Genomic DNA, 14,494 nt, shown 5'->3' on the forward strand with positions numbered 1-14,494 from the left:
CTAAATCACACACCCACTCATCGTCTTTCACTTAGTTAATTGTGTTTCCTTTTATGTCCATAAAATCTGCAATGTCTTGTCTCAGATCATAAAATCGTTTTAACATTTTACCTTTACTCAACCACCTCACTTCAGAATAATAAGACATCTTCATAATCGAAAATAGGTCTGCCAAATACTCCTAAAATTGGCGATTAAGTGCACGACTTAATAAAGTTAATACTGGCTATTACAACTTCCATAACATTTGTGAATTTAATCGATTTTGCGCACAGCTTTTGTTGGTGGATAATGCAGTGAAAATTTGTTAAATTTTCTGGATGGATCTGTAGTTCTATTGCTCTTTCATGAACTATTCCAATAAATCCCTTCTGTGCACCAACCATTGCAGGGGCTCCATCAGTGCATATGCCAGATAGTGAACTCCATTTAAGCCCAAATGTCTTGAAGACTGCGTTGACTGTTTCAAACATAACTTCACCGGTAATTGTTCCTTTTAACGGCCGAAGAGCCAATAATTCTTCTGTGATGTTGAAATCCGCATCAATTCCTCGAATAAATATTGCTAGTTGTGCTGTATTGGAGGCATCGGTGCTGTCATCCAAAGCAATTGAAAATGCTTCCAATCTAGCAATCTTCTCTTTTAAACTTTTTTTGATATCATTAGCCATAATTTCTATCCGTCGGACAACAATATGTCTAGACAAATGAATAATCTCGAAGTCTTTTTTCTTTTCAGGACATATTATACTTGCAAGATCCAGCAGACGTTCTTTGATAAATTCTCCTTCACCAAATGACTTAGAATGCTTAGTGATTTTTTCGCTTACCAAAAAGCTGACAATGCAGTGGTGCTGCATTCTTTACTTGTTGAACATTTGCTGCTGGGTAGCCAAGTTCTTCTTCAACTTCTGTATTTCATCTTTTCGTAGTTGTCCATCAATTTTTGGATGATCCGCATGTCTCGAAGTAAAGCGTCTCTTGAAGTCATATTCTTTGTTGACGGATACGGATTTGTTGCACAGCAAACATACAGGCAAACCTTTATTCAGAATAAAATAATAATCCTCCGTCCAGTTGTCCTGAAATTGATGATTCTCTGCATCTACTTTTCTTTTTTTTGCAATAACACCTGACATTGTCCCAAATTTATAAGCGATATTCAGAACTGTCAAACAAAACTGTCTTCTACACCGCAGGCATTGAACAAAGCACAACACCCATGCAAGTACCGAACTGACATGTTGTAACACGTTCACACACTGCTAGTCAAAGTGAGAAAGAGACCTTGGTTGGAGAAAACATAGTGTGTTTTGTGCAAGTCATATGATGTCAGCTTAATGTGAGTTAGTAGAACACACTATGAATCGGACAAACTTCGCTGAAATATATTAGGGCTGGATCCGGCCTGCGGGTTGCCCATATGTGGTCTAGACAGTACAGACACTTGAATTCATGCAAATGGTTCAAATTTGTACGAGTTGCACAGATTTAAGCAAATTAATTTAGTGCTCACAGTTTTACAGATTACAGCCAGATGAAGAAAGGGAGACATTAATATGAGAAATATTACATTAGCACTTTTAGTTATTAAACCCTCAAAATGTCACTGATGGCATTAAAACAGTGAAGGATCTGTAAATTCATTTAAATCTGACTGGCAGGATAAATGTGTTGAAACAGTAACACTGCTGTCAAATTAAGAGTTTATGGCTTTTGACCTTTCACTATTGAGCACAGGCTACTGCACATACTGATTCTGAGAGTGGAAACTTGTGCACAAAATGTTTATGTGCTGGCAAACATTAGAAGGGAATATTGATCTGCAGTATGGATATCTGTGAATGCCTTTAGGCAATCCTCTCGCTTATTTGATGCCTGAAGTGGTTGAACAGCATTTAGTCTGAATTCTCAGGCTGTTTCATTCTAAACCAGCTTATACTCAAAATGTGCAATGGGTTAAAACCTTCCCTGGGTAGAATTATCAAATAAATCAGCTAATGAATTAACTCTATCTAACCTTTGGAGACTGAGTGGGCAGTTCAATCTCCACTGGTAGCCAATCAGAGATAGCTAGCCCAAAACCATCACTAATGATAAGCAGCAACCGATGAAGAGACTGGCAAACAAATGCTGCCATCTCTTGGTACCTTACCCTAACAGGATATGTTCTTGTCTGAAATAGTGTGGACTCTACAGTTAATTTTCTTGAGTTTATGGGAGGAAAAAACCCCATGCCAGAGATCGACTAACTCAGGAACCAGTTGAAGAAAGGCTTAGAAAGTTTCTCCAGTCGGTGGGATCATTGTTTAAAAAAAAAAAGAAAAAAGTCAGTTCCTCAATTAAATTTATTAACTGAATTTCTTGGTATATCTAACTAAACTGAACAGGACCAATTACATTGGGCTGTTCAGTTCAGTTATACATACCATAGAGACTTCTGTCTCTAAGACAAACCTACCAAAGCAAGATATATCTACATCTTGACCTCCTATTGGAGATCTATCTATTGTCTGAGGTGATTATATCACCTCGGACAATAGATACTTGGAATTTCAGGTCTCTCAGTTCTGAATTTTCTAAGTTTTAGATAACACAGTAATTCCTTTAACAAATGAAGTTTTCATAATTGATAGGTGGGGTAATGTCATAAGTAAATATCCAAAACTATATTCAAAGATGATTTTAATATAATATTAAAAATAAAAACATACATATTTCCAACTCCATAAAACTAAGCCAGCCGATTTCTTAAATCACTAGACCATAGCCAGATTTACAGACACTAATGCTGAGAAACATCACTTGATGGATGCTACTAACTGGTAGCATGATGTACATAAATTTCATTCCTTATAGCAGCTATACAAAATTTTAAAACAGAAATATTTTTGCTATTGGAAAAATCAATCTGGAAAGAGAGGTTAACCATCCCTCCTTGAATTCACTAATTCTTCATTTTTTTTTCATTTAGTTTTTTTAAGAAAGAAGAGTCCTGTATTAATGTTTTTTTTTTTAAGTGCACCAATTAAAATATTGGATCAAATCTATTATTATACTGTAATTGAATCTAGACCATAATTTTAATTAATATAAAATTATTTTTATATTAATTAAAATGGCATAGTATTTGTGAGTTTTCACTTGAGTGAGATTGTTTTATAAAATAAAAATATGATCTTGTAGTCTGAAAAGATGCCGGTCTCTACTAATCGAAACTAACTTTCAGATTATGCACTGTTTCACAATACACTACTATCAACATCCTGCCATTTATTTATTAACCAGGTCAAAATCTAAGGTTTTGATAGGATTAACAAAACTGTTTTAATTAAATTTACTTGTGTTACATGAACAGAATTCAGAAATATTCTGTAAAACTTTTAAAATTAGTAACTAATTTTTTCTAATTCTGTTCATGTAATGTATTTTACGTTTGAAGGAAGATGGCAATCCAATAGTGGAGTGTAGGAGGAAGACCATAAGATGGTAGCTTGTTCAGGCGGCCTCAATGCCAGATGCAATCGAATGCTTTAGAAATATCAAGAGTAATAACATAGGTTTCTCTAAATCTTTCCATGGCCTGTGTCCAAAGGTGGGTCCAGATTAGCTAGGAGGTAGTTAGTTGTAGAACGAGAATGGCAGAATCCATATTGGTAATTGCTAATTAACTGTTGAGTTTCCAGCTAATGAAGAAGCTGTTGATATGTTAATAATCTACATCACTTTTGAAAGTATTGAGGTAAAAGCAATAGGACTTGTGTGAGGATGTATCATCCAGGTGGAGATAATACAGTAATTCATATGAAAATAGAGGTATGTGAATTGAAAATGCTTAGAGTACTACAAAATTTTGATGAAAATGCCTACATGGAAGTGGATGGAATATCGGCCTGTGTAATATGAGAAGCCACCAATTGGTGAGAGTGATCATAGGGTCTTAACTTGGGAGGTGGCTAAAGGTGTAGAATTTTCAATTAAGACAGGGTACCTGTGGAATTATCGGGCTGGAAAGTATGACAAGCTTAGGAGTTTGATTGGTTCAGTGCCATGGCATGTACAATTGCAAGGACTAGAAGTTGATAGTGCATGGGAGGTAGTTAAGAAGTGCTTGCATGAAGCAATGGCTGACTGTATACCTAGAGTCCAAATAATAAATCAAGTAGGGGTTAAATGGATGAATAACACCATTAAGCTTGAGCTGCAAAAAAAGAAACAACTATGGAGGGAATTTAAGGAGAAGGGTGACCGGCAGGCACATGAACGGTATAAAGCGCAGGCCAGAAGGGTGACGAGTGTGGTAAGAAAAGCAAAAAAGGATTACGAAAGAACATTGGCCATGCAGGCTAAAGAGAATCCTAAACAGTTTTTTAGATATGTAGCAAGTAAAAGGAAAAATGTACATGGCAGATTGATTTTAAAGAATGCCGATGGTAGGGAGGTAACTGAATCAGTTGAGATAGTTGAGTTACTGAGTGAGCACTTTGCAAGAGTATATCATCCAGGTGGTGACATTGCAGAAACGAATAAACCAGTAGATTATACGGGAATTGTGGTTAATGAAGTGGAGGTGAGTAGTCTATTGCATAACCTCAATGTCAATACATCTGTGGGATTATTATTATTATTATTATTATTGTTCCGGGAAACTCCAAGGAGTCGACAGACTCATCGAGGGAGGCCCTAACATGATGTCAAGAACAACTATTCAACATTCACACAGTATCTATCATACCTTGCCTTGAACTCATTCACGGTCGTAGCACCCACAACAGACTCTGGAAGCTTATTCCACTCATTTACCACTCTCCAAGTAAAGAACCTAGCTCCAACACCCTTGTCAACCACGCTCTTGCCCAGCTTCCATGCATGGCCCCTAGTCCTCCCACCACCAGTCATATTTTCAAAAATATCTTCTGGATCAATCTTATAAAAACCCTTCAGTAATTTGAATGTCTCAATCATATCACCCCTCCTTCGCCTATCGTCCAATTTCTGCAACCCACAAATCTTCAACCTATTCTCATAAGGTTCATTCCAAAGACCTGCTGTCATCTTGGTCACTCGTCTCTGGACCCTCTCCACTTCCTCCCCATCACGAAGAAACCCTGTGCCCATAACTGGGCACAGAAGTCCAGATGGGGTCTTATCAAGGCTCGATACAGAGGAACAACAACTTGTTCGTCTCTGCATGTTAAAGTATTTTTCAGAAGCCAAGTGATTTGGCGAGCTGTTTTAGTTACTTTTGCAATGTGCCCCCTAAACTTCAACTCCCTATCCACCAACACTCCTAAATCCCTAATCTCATCAATCTCCTGGAGTATGATTCCACCAATGCGATATACTGCTGCTATTCTTTTCACCCCAAAGTGCATAACCTTACACTTTGGCACATTAAATTCACATCCATTTTTCCTAGCCCAGTCCTCCAAACTATCCAAATCATCCTGTAAAATTTTGACATCTTGTGCACTCACAATTGCTCTACCCAACTTTGCATCATCAGCAAACAAGTGAACACTTCCTCTCAGATTCTTCCCAATATCATTGATGAACAAATTGAAAAGCAGTGGTCCAAGAACAGAGCCCTGTGGCACTCCACTAGTCACAAGACGTCTTTTAGACTCCACTCCTGAATAAACCACTCTTTGATATCTCTCCTTCAACCACCCTCTTATCCATCTCACCAACCCTATATCTATACCCATCTGCTCCAGTTTACTGATTAGGGTTCCATGTGGTATCCTATCAAAGGCCTTGGCAAGGTCCAGTAGTATCACTGTAAACCCATTACCCCTATCCAGTTCAGCCGTCACTGTGTTATAAAACGTGAGCAAGTTACTGAGGCATGATCTACCCTTCACAAAACCATGTTGTCCCCCATACAATATCCCATTTTCATCTATCCAATCCTGTATTCTTTTCTTGACTAATTTCTCTAAGACCTTGACAATGATTCCTGATATGCTAATCGGTCGGTAATTTGCAACAGCAGTCTTGGAATCACCTTTATGCAGTGGAACTATTTTCCCCTCTTTCCACCCGCTCAGGACTAACCCAGACCCAAGACTCAAATTAAACAAAATGGTCAAGGGTACTGACAATTCTTTAGCTGCTTCTCGTACAACACGAGCTGGTATACCATCCAATCCCACAGATGTATTGACATTGAGGTTATGCAATAGACTACTCACCTCCACTTCATTAACCACAATTCCCGTATAATCTACTGGTTTATTCGTTTCTGCAATGTCACCACCTGGATGATATATTTTTGCAAAGTGCTCACTCAGTAACTCAACTATCTCAACTGATTCAGTTACCTCCCTACCATCAGCATTCTTTAAAATCAATCTGCCATGTACATTTTTCCTTTTACTTGCTACATATCTAAAAAACTGTTTAGGATTTTCTTTAGCCTGCATGGCCAATGTTCTTTCGTAATCCTTTTTTGCTTTTCTTACCACACTCGTCACCCTTCTGGCCTGCGCTTTATACCGTTCATGTGCCTGCCGGTCACCCTTCTCCTTAAATTCCCTCCATAGTTGTTTCTTTTTTTGCAACTCAAGCTTAATGGTGTTATTCATCCATTTAACCCCTACTTGATTTATTATTCTGACTCTAGGTATACAGTCAGCCATTGCTTCATGCAAGCACTTCTTAACTACCTCCCATGCACTATCAACTTCTAGTCCTTGCAGTTGTACATGCCATGGCACTGAACCAATCAAACTCCTAAGCATGTCATACTTACCAGCCCGATAATTCCACATGTACCCTGTCTTAATTGAAAATTCTACACCTTTAGCCACCTCCCAAGTTAAGACTCTATGATCACTCTCACCGATCGGTGGCAATGTGGTCATATTTATTACAGCCAAATCCTCAGATGTGATTACTAGGTCAAGCACTCTCTGACCCCTAGTATTTTCCATTACATGCTGTCGCAGATAGTTATCCCTTAATAACCGCATAAAATCCAGTTCCTTCCTCCCGTGTGTCCTCTCCTCACTCCAATCAATGCGACCATAGTTGAAATCTCCCATAATAATCACCCTCCTTCCACCCATTTCTTCTATTTGCTTGTGCATACTGTCACCACCATCTTTTCCATCACCTGGTCTATAGCAGCACCCAATTGTATATTTAGTTCTGCTAGCCACAATCTCACACCGAATGGCCTCAAATGTGCTCTTTTCTCTATCCTGCAATTCAACTTCTATTCTCCTTGGCTGTAGCTCATCAGCTATCATCAACAATACTCCTCCCCCCCATTTTATTCTCCCTGTCATTTCTGAACACACTATATCCATCACATTCAATCCCACTAGTTATATCATCTACAGTCAGCCATGTTTCACTGATACCTATAACCTGTGGTCTGGAAGTGCCAACCATGGCCAAAAACTCTTCCTTCTTGTTCCTAATACTCCTAGTATTAGTGTACATGAATTTAAGACCCCCATTAGCCCCAACCCTACCTTGATGCCTTATATTAACTATCCCACTCAGATTTGTTGTCCTTATTTGCTCTGGCATATTATATTCATTCTTACATTCAACTGCCTCCATATGGACTGTATCTCTACTCCCCCCCCCTAACAAATCTAGTTTCCATGAATTTGCACATCCACTACATTCAGCAACACTTTCTCAAGTCTTCTTACACCGTAACCATTCAAATGCAAGCCATCCATCTTATATAGATCCTTTCGCCCATCAAACTCACTCCACACATCCATAAATTCCACACCACTCGTCATACATAACCCACGCATAAAGTCATTCGCAATTATAGCCCTCCTTTTAAACATTTCACTGTCATACCGTGGCAAAAGACTAATCATTCAAACTCTCTCACTCTTTTTTTTTGCTACCTCAAACAATTCATTCAGGTCTTCTATCATTTCCATTTTATCTCCTTTCAAATCATTCGTACCTGCCACAACAATCATTTCTTTCACCCTTTCCTTTTGCTCTCTAATAGACGCAGTTACGTCCTTTATGGTCGCACCAGGTTGGTACGATTTTGTCAAATCCTCTACTAACACACCTCGTACTAACGAGTCTCCATACAGCACTCTATCCTTCATTTTGTTCATGTTCACATTCATACGTCTATTTTTCCTGCCATACCTTTTATTATTGGTTGGTTCATTCAGTCTACTTTTGTTCATGCACTCTAGCTGCTGTTTTGCTCTTTCTATCGCACTATTCAACAACGCAATCTCACTCAATGCATCTATCTCATCTTGTTTGTTCTCTGAGAAACCATTTATACTATCATTCACACTTTCTACATTCACACTCTCACAATTTTCATGTACAACCTTGCCGTTTCTTGTCATATCCCTATTTCCTTCATTCTGAAGGTTGACAAAAATATCACACTCACGATCCGAAATACACTTCAATTCCTCATTCTCCCTACATTTTCTACACACATTCAATCCTTTATTATCATCTAACCACACTCCGACCGCACTCCGCAAAGCGTACATTTCACAGCTAGTACACTAACTCATTTCTTTTATGCTACCGTTCTTTGATAACGATGGCGAACCTTCATTACTGGCCGCCATTTTCCTTCGCACAGGTGCCATCCTTATTTGCAACGTGTTTCGTCAAATTATACGTTATAACACACCAAAAATAGACGCACTAAAATACGCAAGGCAAACAAAACAAAACTACACAATATTAAGTAATTTGTATCGATAACTGAAAATGATACTTATCTTATCTGGAGCTTGCACGAACACTACACATTATGAATTCATCTAGCTGCGACTTCCCGACATAGATTATGTTATAAAACACTTTAGTACACTAACCACGCTAATAAAGCTCCAATAATATACCAAAATTACATACTTAAGTCCATTAAATTGAATCCAAAACACCAATAAATCAACAAAAATCACAAATCTCTCAGGAGCTCTCGTGTTGTACGAGAAGCAGCTAAAGAATTGTCAGTACCCTTGACCATTTTGTTTAATTTGAGTCTCGAGTCTGGGTTAGTCCCGAGCGGGTGGAAAGAGGGGAAAATAGTTCCACTGCATAAAGGTGGTTCCAAGACTGCTGTTGTAAATTACCGACCGATTAGCATATCAGGAATCATTGTCAAGGTCTTAGAGAAATTAGTCAAGAAAAGAATACAGGATTGGATAGATGAAAACGGGATATTGTATGGGGGACAACATGGTTTTGTGAAGGGTAGATCATGCCTCAGTAACTTGCTCACGTTTTATAACACAGTGACGGCTGAACTGGATAGGGGTAATGGATTTACAGTGATACTACTGGACCTTGCCAAGGCCTTTGATAGGATACCACATGGAACCCTAATCAGTAAACTGGAGCAGATGGGTATAGATATAGGGTTGGTGAGATGGATAGGAGGGTGGTTGAAGGAGAGATATCAAAGAGTGATTTATTCAGGAGTGGAGTCTAAAAGACGTCTTGTGACTAGTGGAGTGCCACAGGGTTCTGTTCTTGGACCACTGCTTTTCAATTTGTTCATCAATGATATTGGAAAGGATCTGAGAGGAAGTGTTCACTTGTTTGCTGATGATGCAAAGTTGGGTAGAGCAATTATGAGTGCACAGGATGTCAAAATTTTACAGGATGATTTGGATAGTTTGTAGGACTGGGCTAGGAAAAATGGATGTCAATTTAATGTGGCAAAGTGTAAGGTTATGCACTTTGGGGTGAAAAGAATAGCAGCAGTATATCGCATTGGTGGAACCATACTCCAGGAGATTGATGAGGCCAGGGATTTGGGAGTGTTTGTGGATAGGGAGTTGAAGTTTAGGGGGCACATTGCAAAAGTAACTAAAACAGCTCACCAAATCACTTGGCTTCTGAAAAATACTTTAACATGCAGAGACGAACAAGTCGTTGTTCCTCTGTATCGAGCCTTGATAAGACCCCATCTGGACTTCTGTGCCCAGTTATGGGCACCAGGGTTTCTTTGTGATGGGGAGGAAGTGGAGAGGGTCCAGAGACGAGTGACCAAGATGACAGCAGGTCTTTGGAATGAACCTTATGAGAATAGGTTGAAGATTTGTGGGTTGCAGAAATTGGACGATAGGCGAAGGAGGGGTGATATGATTGAGACATTCAAATTACTGAAGGGTTTTTATAAGATTGATCCAGAAGATATTTTTGAAAATATGACTGGTGGTGGGAGGACTAGGGGCCATGCATGGAAGCTGGGCAAGAGCGTGGTTGACAAGGGTGTTGGAGCTAGGTTCTTTACTTGGAGAGTGGTAAATGAGTGGAATAAGCTTCCAGAGTCTGTTGTGGGTGCTACGACTGTGAATGAGTTCAAGGCAAGGTATGATAGATACTGTGTGAATGTTGAATAGTTGTTCTTGACATGATGTTAGGGCCTCCCTCGATGAGTCTGTCGACTCCTTGGAGTTTCCCGGAACAATAATAATAATAATAAAGTTGCAAGAGAACTGGCAGTTCCTCTAGTCAGGCTGTTTAATTTAAGCGTTAGCATTAGAAGGAGTGGAAAGAGGGAGGATCCAAAACAGAGACAGCAATTAATTATAGACCAATTAGTATCTCAGGAGTGATGGTTAAGGTAGTGACAGAATTCAGAAATAAATGGATAGAAACCAGATAATCTAGAGAGAGAGAGAGAGAGAGAGAGAGAGAAAGCACATCTTTATTAAAAAGTAGATCCTGTTTTTAACATACTTCTATAAAAAAAGAGAAATGGCTATCACTATGCTATTGCTAAATTTTGCAGACAATTTGACACGATATTACATGGAACCCTATTATATAAGTAATAGTAATTGGGGATGGATAAGAGTGTGGTTGATGGACAGACATCAGAGTGTAATATATGGTGAAGTTAAATAAAAGAAAACGCAGGTGACAAGTAATGTACTACAAGGCTCTGGGCCACTGTTGTTCAACTTGCAAGTTTAGCATCATCACCTAACAAATAACGAGTTGTTTGCTGATGATGATGCTAAACTGAGGAGGTCAACAGTTAATAAAGTTGCTGCAAATTGATCTAAATAGACTGGCCAGTTTGGGTAAAGGTCAATGGCTACTATCAGTTCAATATGTAAAGCTACACACTATGGGATGGGGGAAAATCTTCTAAGCTGTGTATTACATAGATAGAAATATTGAAAGTTTTTTCACTTCATTATAAATTAAATTAAAGATGCCAAGAAATTATATTCTTGTTTAATCCTTTATCCAAGGGAAAGAAAGCAAAGTTTGCATGTTTATTATTTTAACGACTAGGCTACTTGTATATAGAAGCTAATGATTTTGCATTCAGCTTAGTATCCCATAATACAAAGCACACATCCTTTTGGGTGTGTATTAATTTAATTAATAGATGGAAATGGACTGTAAGAATTTAGGGAAAATTTGGGAATGATGGCAGGCAGAGTTGAAATGCAGAGGGCATATCACAAAAGTATGCAAAATAGCTCAAAAGATCACCTGAATGTTAAGAACCACTGATAAGCAAGTTATTATTCCTCTTTATAATGTTTAATATGATTTCACCAGGACTACTGTGCACAAGATTTAGTTGTCTAGGTTTCTTAGGAATGTAGAAGTGGCAGAAAAGATTCAGAGGCAAGTAACCAAAATGCTGACTGCTCTGCAAAACACTCCCGGTAAGAAGAGGCTGAAGATTTGTGCATTACAAAATGTGGCAGACAGTTTGTAATGATGATGGGATATGATAGAAACAAAAGTTAAACAAGGATTGATGAAGCAATTTTTAAATATCTGACAAGAGAAGAGAAAACCAGGAGCTCATCTTTAGATTGTTTTGCTTAGAGAGTAGTACATAATTGGAAAGGACTACCAGAAGCAATCATAAGTGCTTCTTTGGTGAATAAATTTAAGGAGGTATGGCAGGCATCATATAAATGACAAGTGTTGGCTCCTCTGGCAATAAGTCTTCTGACTCAATGGAAATGCCCACATAATAATTAGAAATAGTTTCTTTATTATCAAATTGTTAATGTATTCTTGCATTGCTATTTTCAGTAAATGTGGAATGTGACACATAACATGCATTCTGCTGAACAATGACCTTTTTAAAAGTGGTAACTCAGCTACATCATTTGAAGTCAATTTTATCAAATTTATTGTTTCATGAAATCAACTTTATAAAACAATTAGCTGGTATTGGATTAATCTTGTTAATTTGTACTACAACATTAACTAGAGTAGACATCAAGAAACCACAGCAATCACCATTTTCTGGAGTATATATCTTCAATGGTGCCAAGGAAACCAAAATTTTTTTAATATATATAATGACAGCCATTTGAAAATAAAATGCTGAAATGAAAATAAACATTTTCAAAATGTAACAGGTCAACTATAATCAGTCAATAATACTTACTTACCCATCCTAACCTTGAATTTCAAAAATATATGAGATGTTGCAGCCTTAGTAAGCTCAAAATAGATATTGTCAACTGATAACTATTTTAATCATTAGATAATATTTTAATTTAAAGCATGTATGACAAGTATATAATGCTTATAATTCTGAAATCAAAAGGTAATTGAGATAACTCCTCCTGAATAATCGCCCCTCCCCCCTTTTTTTGTAAAACATTTCTGTGAAGTCAAAGAGCAATATTATATAAAGGAGTTTTATTGCTTAATGCTTGACATTATGTTATTTATGCAACTATTTAACTCTCTGGATGAATGGTTTAATCATTTATATATAAACTATTATGTATATAATCACATACATCTGCCATTGAAAATCCATCATTTCACATCCACTGATTGTCATGGTCAAACCAATATTCATAAGATGTGGATCTGATTAAACCATATAATAAGTGGCAGCCTTATTTGCAGTGACTAAACAATTGAGAATTTAAAAGACATGTTAAAAATTCAATGGAATTTAATAAATTAAAGTTAAGTACGTTCATGACTAGACACTTGTATATAGAGACTAATGCCTTCACATTAATTACCTTAGTATTTAAGGAACTTTATTTAATAATTCAATGAAATTAAATTTTCATTCTCTTGCCAGCTGGCAGTTACATTTCTTGATATATCAGCACCTTACTTCAGGTGATCAAATGTTATTAAAATCTGCAGCTAACATTTATACTTCATTGTAGATTTCACTTGCAGGTCCAAGAATACTTGACATAACAATTTCATATTTTTTGAGAAAAAGTGAAATCAATGAAAATTTCAAATGTGTGCTAGTTTAGTTTCATGAAAATTGAATATTGCATTCAACAATTTCTCACTTTTGCTTATCAGTTGTGTAACTTCATTTTGCCACTTAATGATCCTGAATATTGCAACTCTTTCTAATATGAATAAGTTTACTCAAAATGGGATAAAATTTTGCTGAGATAAAAAAAAAATAAAAAATTTGCAATTACTATCAACACAATTTTATCTCAATGCATTAAACATCCCATTAAAGCTTCAAAACCTTGACAGCCACTCTATCAGTTAATCACATAAATGCAACATTAGTTATTTAACTTTGTATTTAAAGTTTTTCCAATTAGATCCTTAAATAAAACTTGGTTAAATTTTGTACTTAACTGTTAACCCAAAGATCCTGGTTCATATCTAAGATATGAAATTTTTGAAACTGTCCTTCATTCTGTATATTCTGAGGTCACAGAAACGATGCATGTGAGGCTGAATGCAATACATCATATCCAATGCCAAATGCAAATTTCTTCTCTGATTGAATTAAATTTAGTAACCAGTTGAAATACCTGTACTGAAGAGGATTATAAGGTGTTAAAAAGTAAACCAAACCATAACATGCAGCAAATAATAAACTGCTTATTTAATGATGCATCTTCATTAAGAAACAAATGCCTTAAAAAAAAAACATTACCACATTAATATCTGCATGTATTTGTCGCAGTTCCTCCACATGAGCCATTTTTTCTTGTAAGAGAAGATCCATTTCATGTCGGTATTCCTGTAAGCACTTTTCTTCACTCTCAGTGGATTCTACCTCTTGACGAAGCCTTGATTTCAGCTTTTCCAAATGAATGGTCTTTGCTCTATTTTATAAAAATTAACTATAATCACACTTCCATAAATCGTTTTTTCCTTTGATCCCTTTGCGGGACAAGGTCTATAATAGAATACAATGCAATGCTAACTGTACATAATGTTTTCCATAAAAATCTCTCACAAATTATCAGTGTAAAACTGTGCATATTCAAATACACAAATATTTCTGCTATTTTATACAAAGTTAATGAAAATTAAACCAACTATAAACTATTTGTTAAATTAAAAAATGTTAAAAAAAAACATAAAAGGTATATAAGTTTATAAAAATGCACTAATCAAGAAATTTGTAATCAGAGGATGGGGAGGGAGGAAATATTTATAATAAAATTCAATATTCAATACCTTCAAGTATGAATTAACAATTTCGTTGCAAGAAATGTCTATTTTTTACCGAGCTGATTACAGCAGTTGATTT

General features: G+C 36.8%; 2 protein-coding genes across 3 annotated transcripts in view; one reads left to right on the plus strand and one right to left on the minus strand.

Annotated features, from left to right (window-relative positions):
* LOC150094288 (queuine tRNA-ribosyltransferase accessory subunit 2) overlaps nt 1-14,494 on the plus strand; it is a 183,911-nt gene that overhangs the window by 75,719 nt on the left and 93,698 nt on the right. The gene's annotated exons all lie outside the window — the stretch shown is intronic.
* LOC150094289 (zinc finger C4H2 domain-containing protein) overlaps nt 1-14,494 on the minus strand; it is a 140,040-nt gene that overhangs the window by 75,293 nt on the left and 50,253 nt on the right. For both annotated transcript variants that reach the window (XM_090412309.1, XM_090412310.1), the window contains exon 2: nt 13,892-14,063. In XM_090412309.1, coding sequence (XP_090268435.1) covers nt 13,892-14,063 — 172 coding nt within the window. The remainder of the gene's footprint in view (nt 1-13,891; nt 14,064-14,494) is intronic.

The sequence above is a fragment of the Typopeltis vanoorti genome, chromosome 22, assembly GCF_054136105.1.
Source record: "Typopeltis vanoorti isolate ZY-2024b chromosome 22, IOZ_Tvanoo_1.0, whole genome shotgun sequence".
NCBI classification, from domain to species: domain Eukaryota; kingdom Metazoa; phylum Arthropoda; class Arachnida; order Uropygi; family Thelyphonidae; genus Typopeltis; species Typopeltis vanoorti.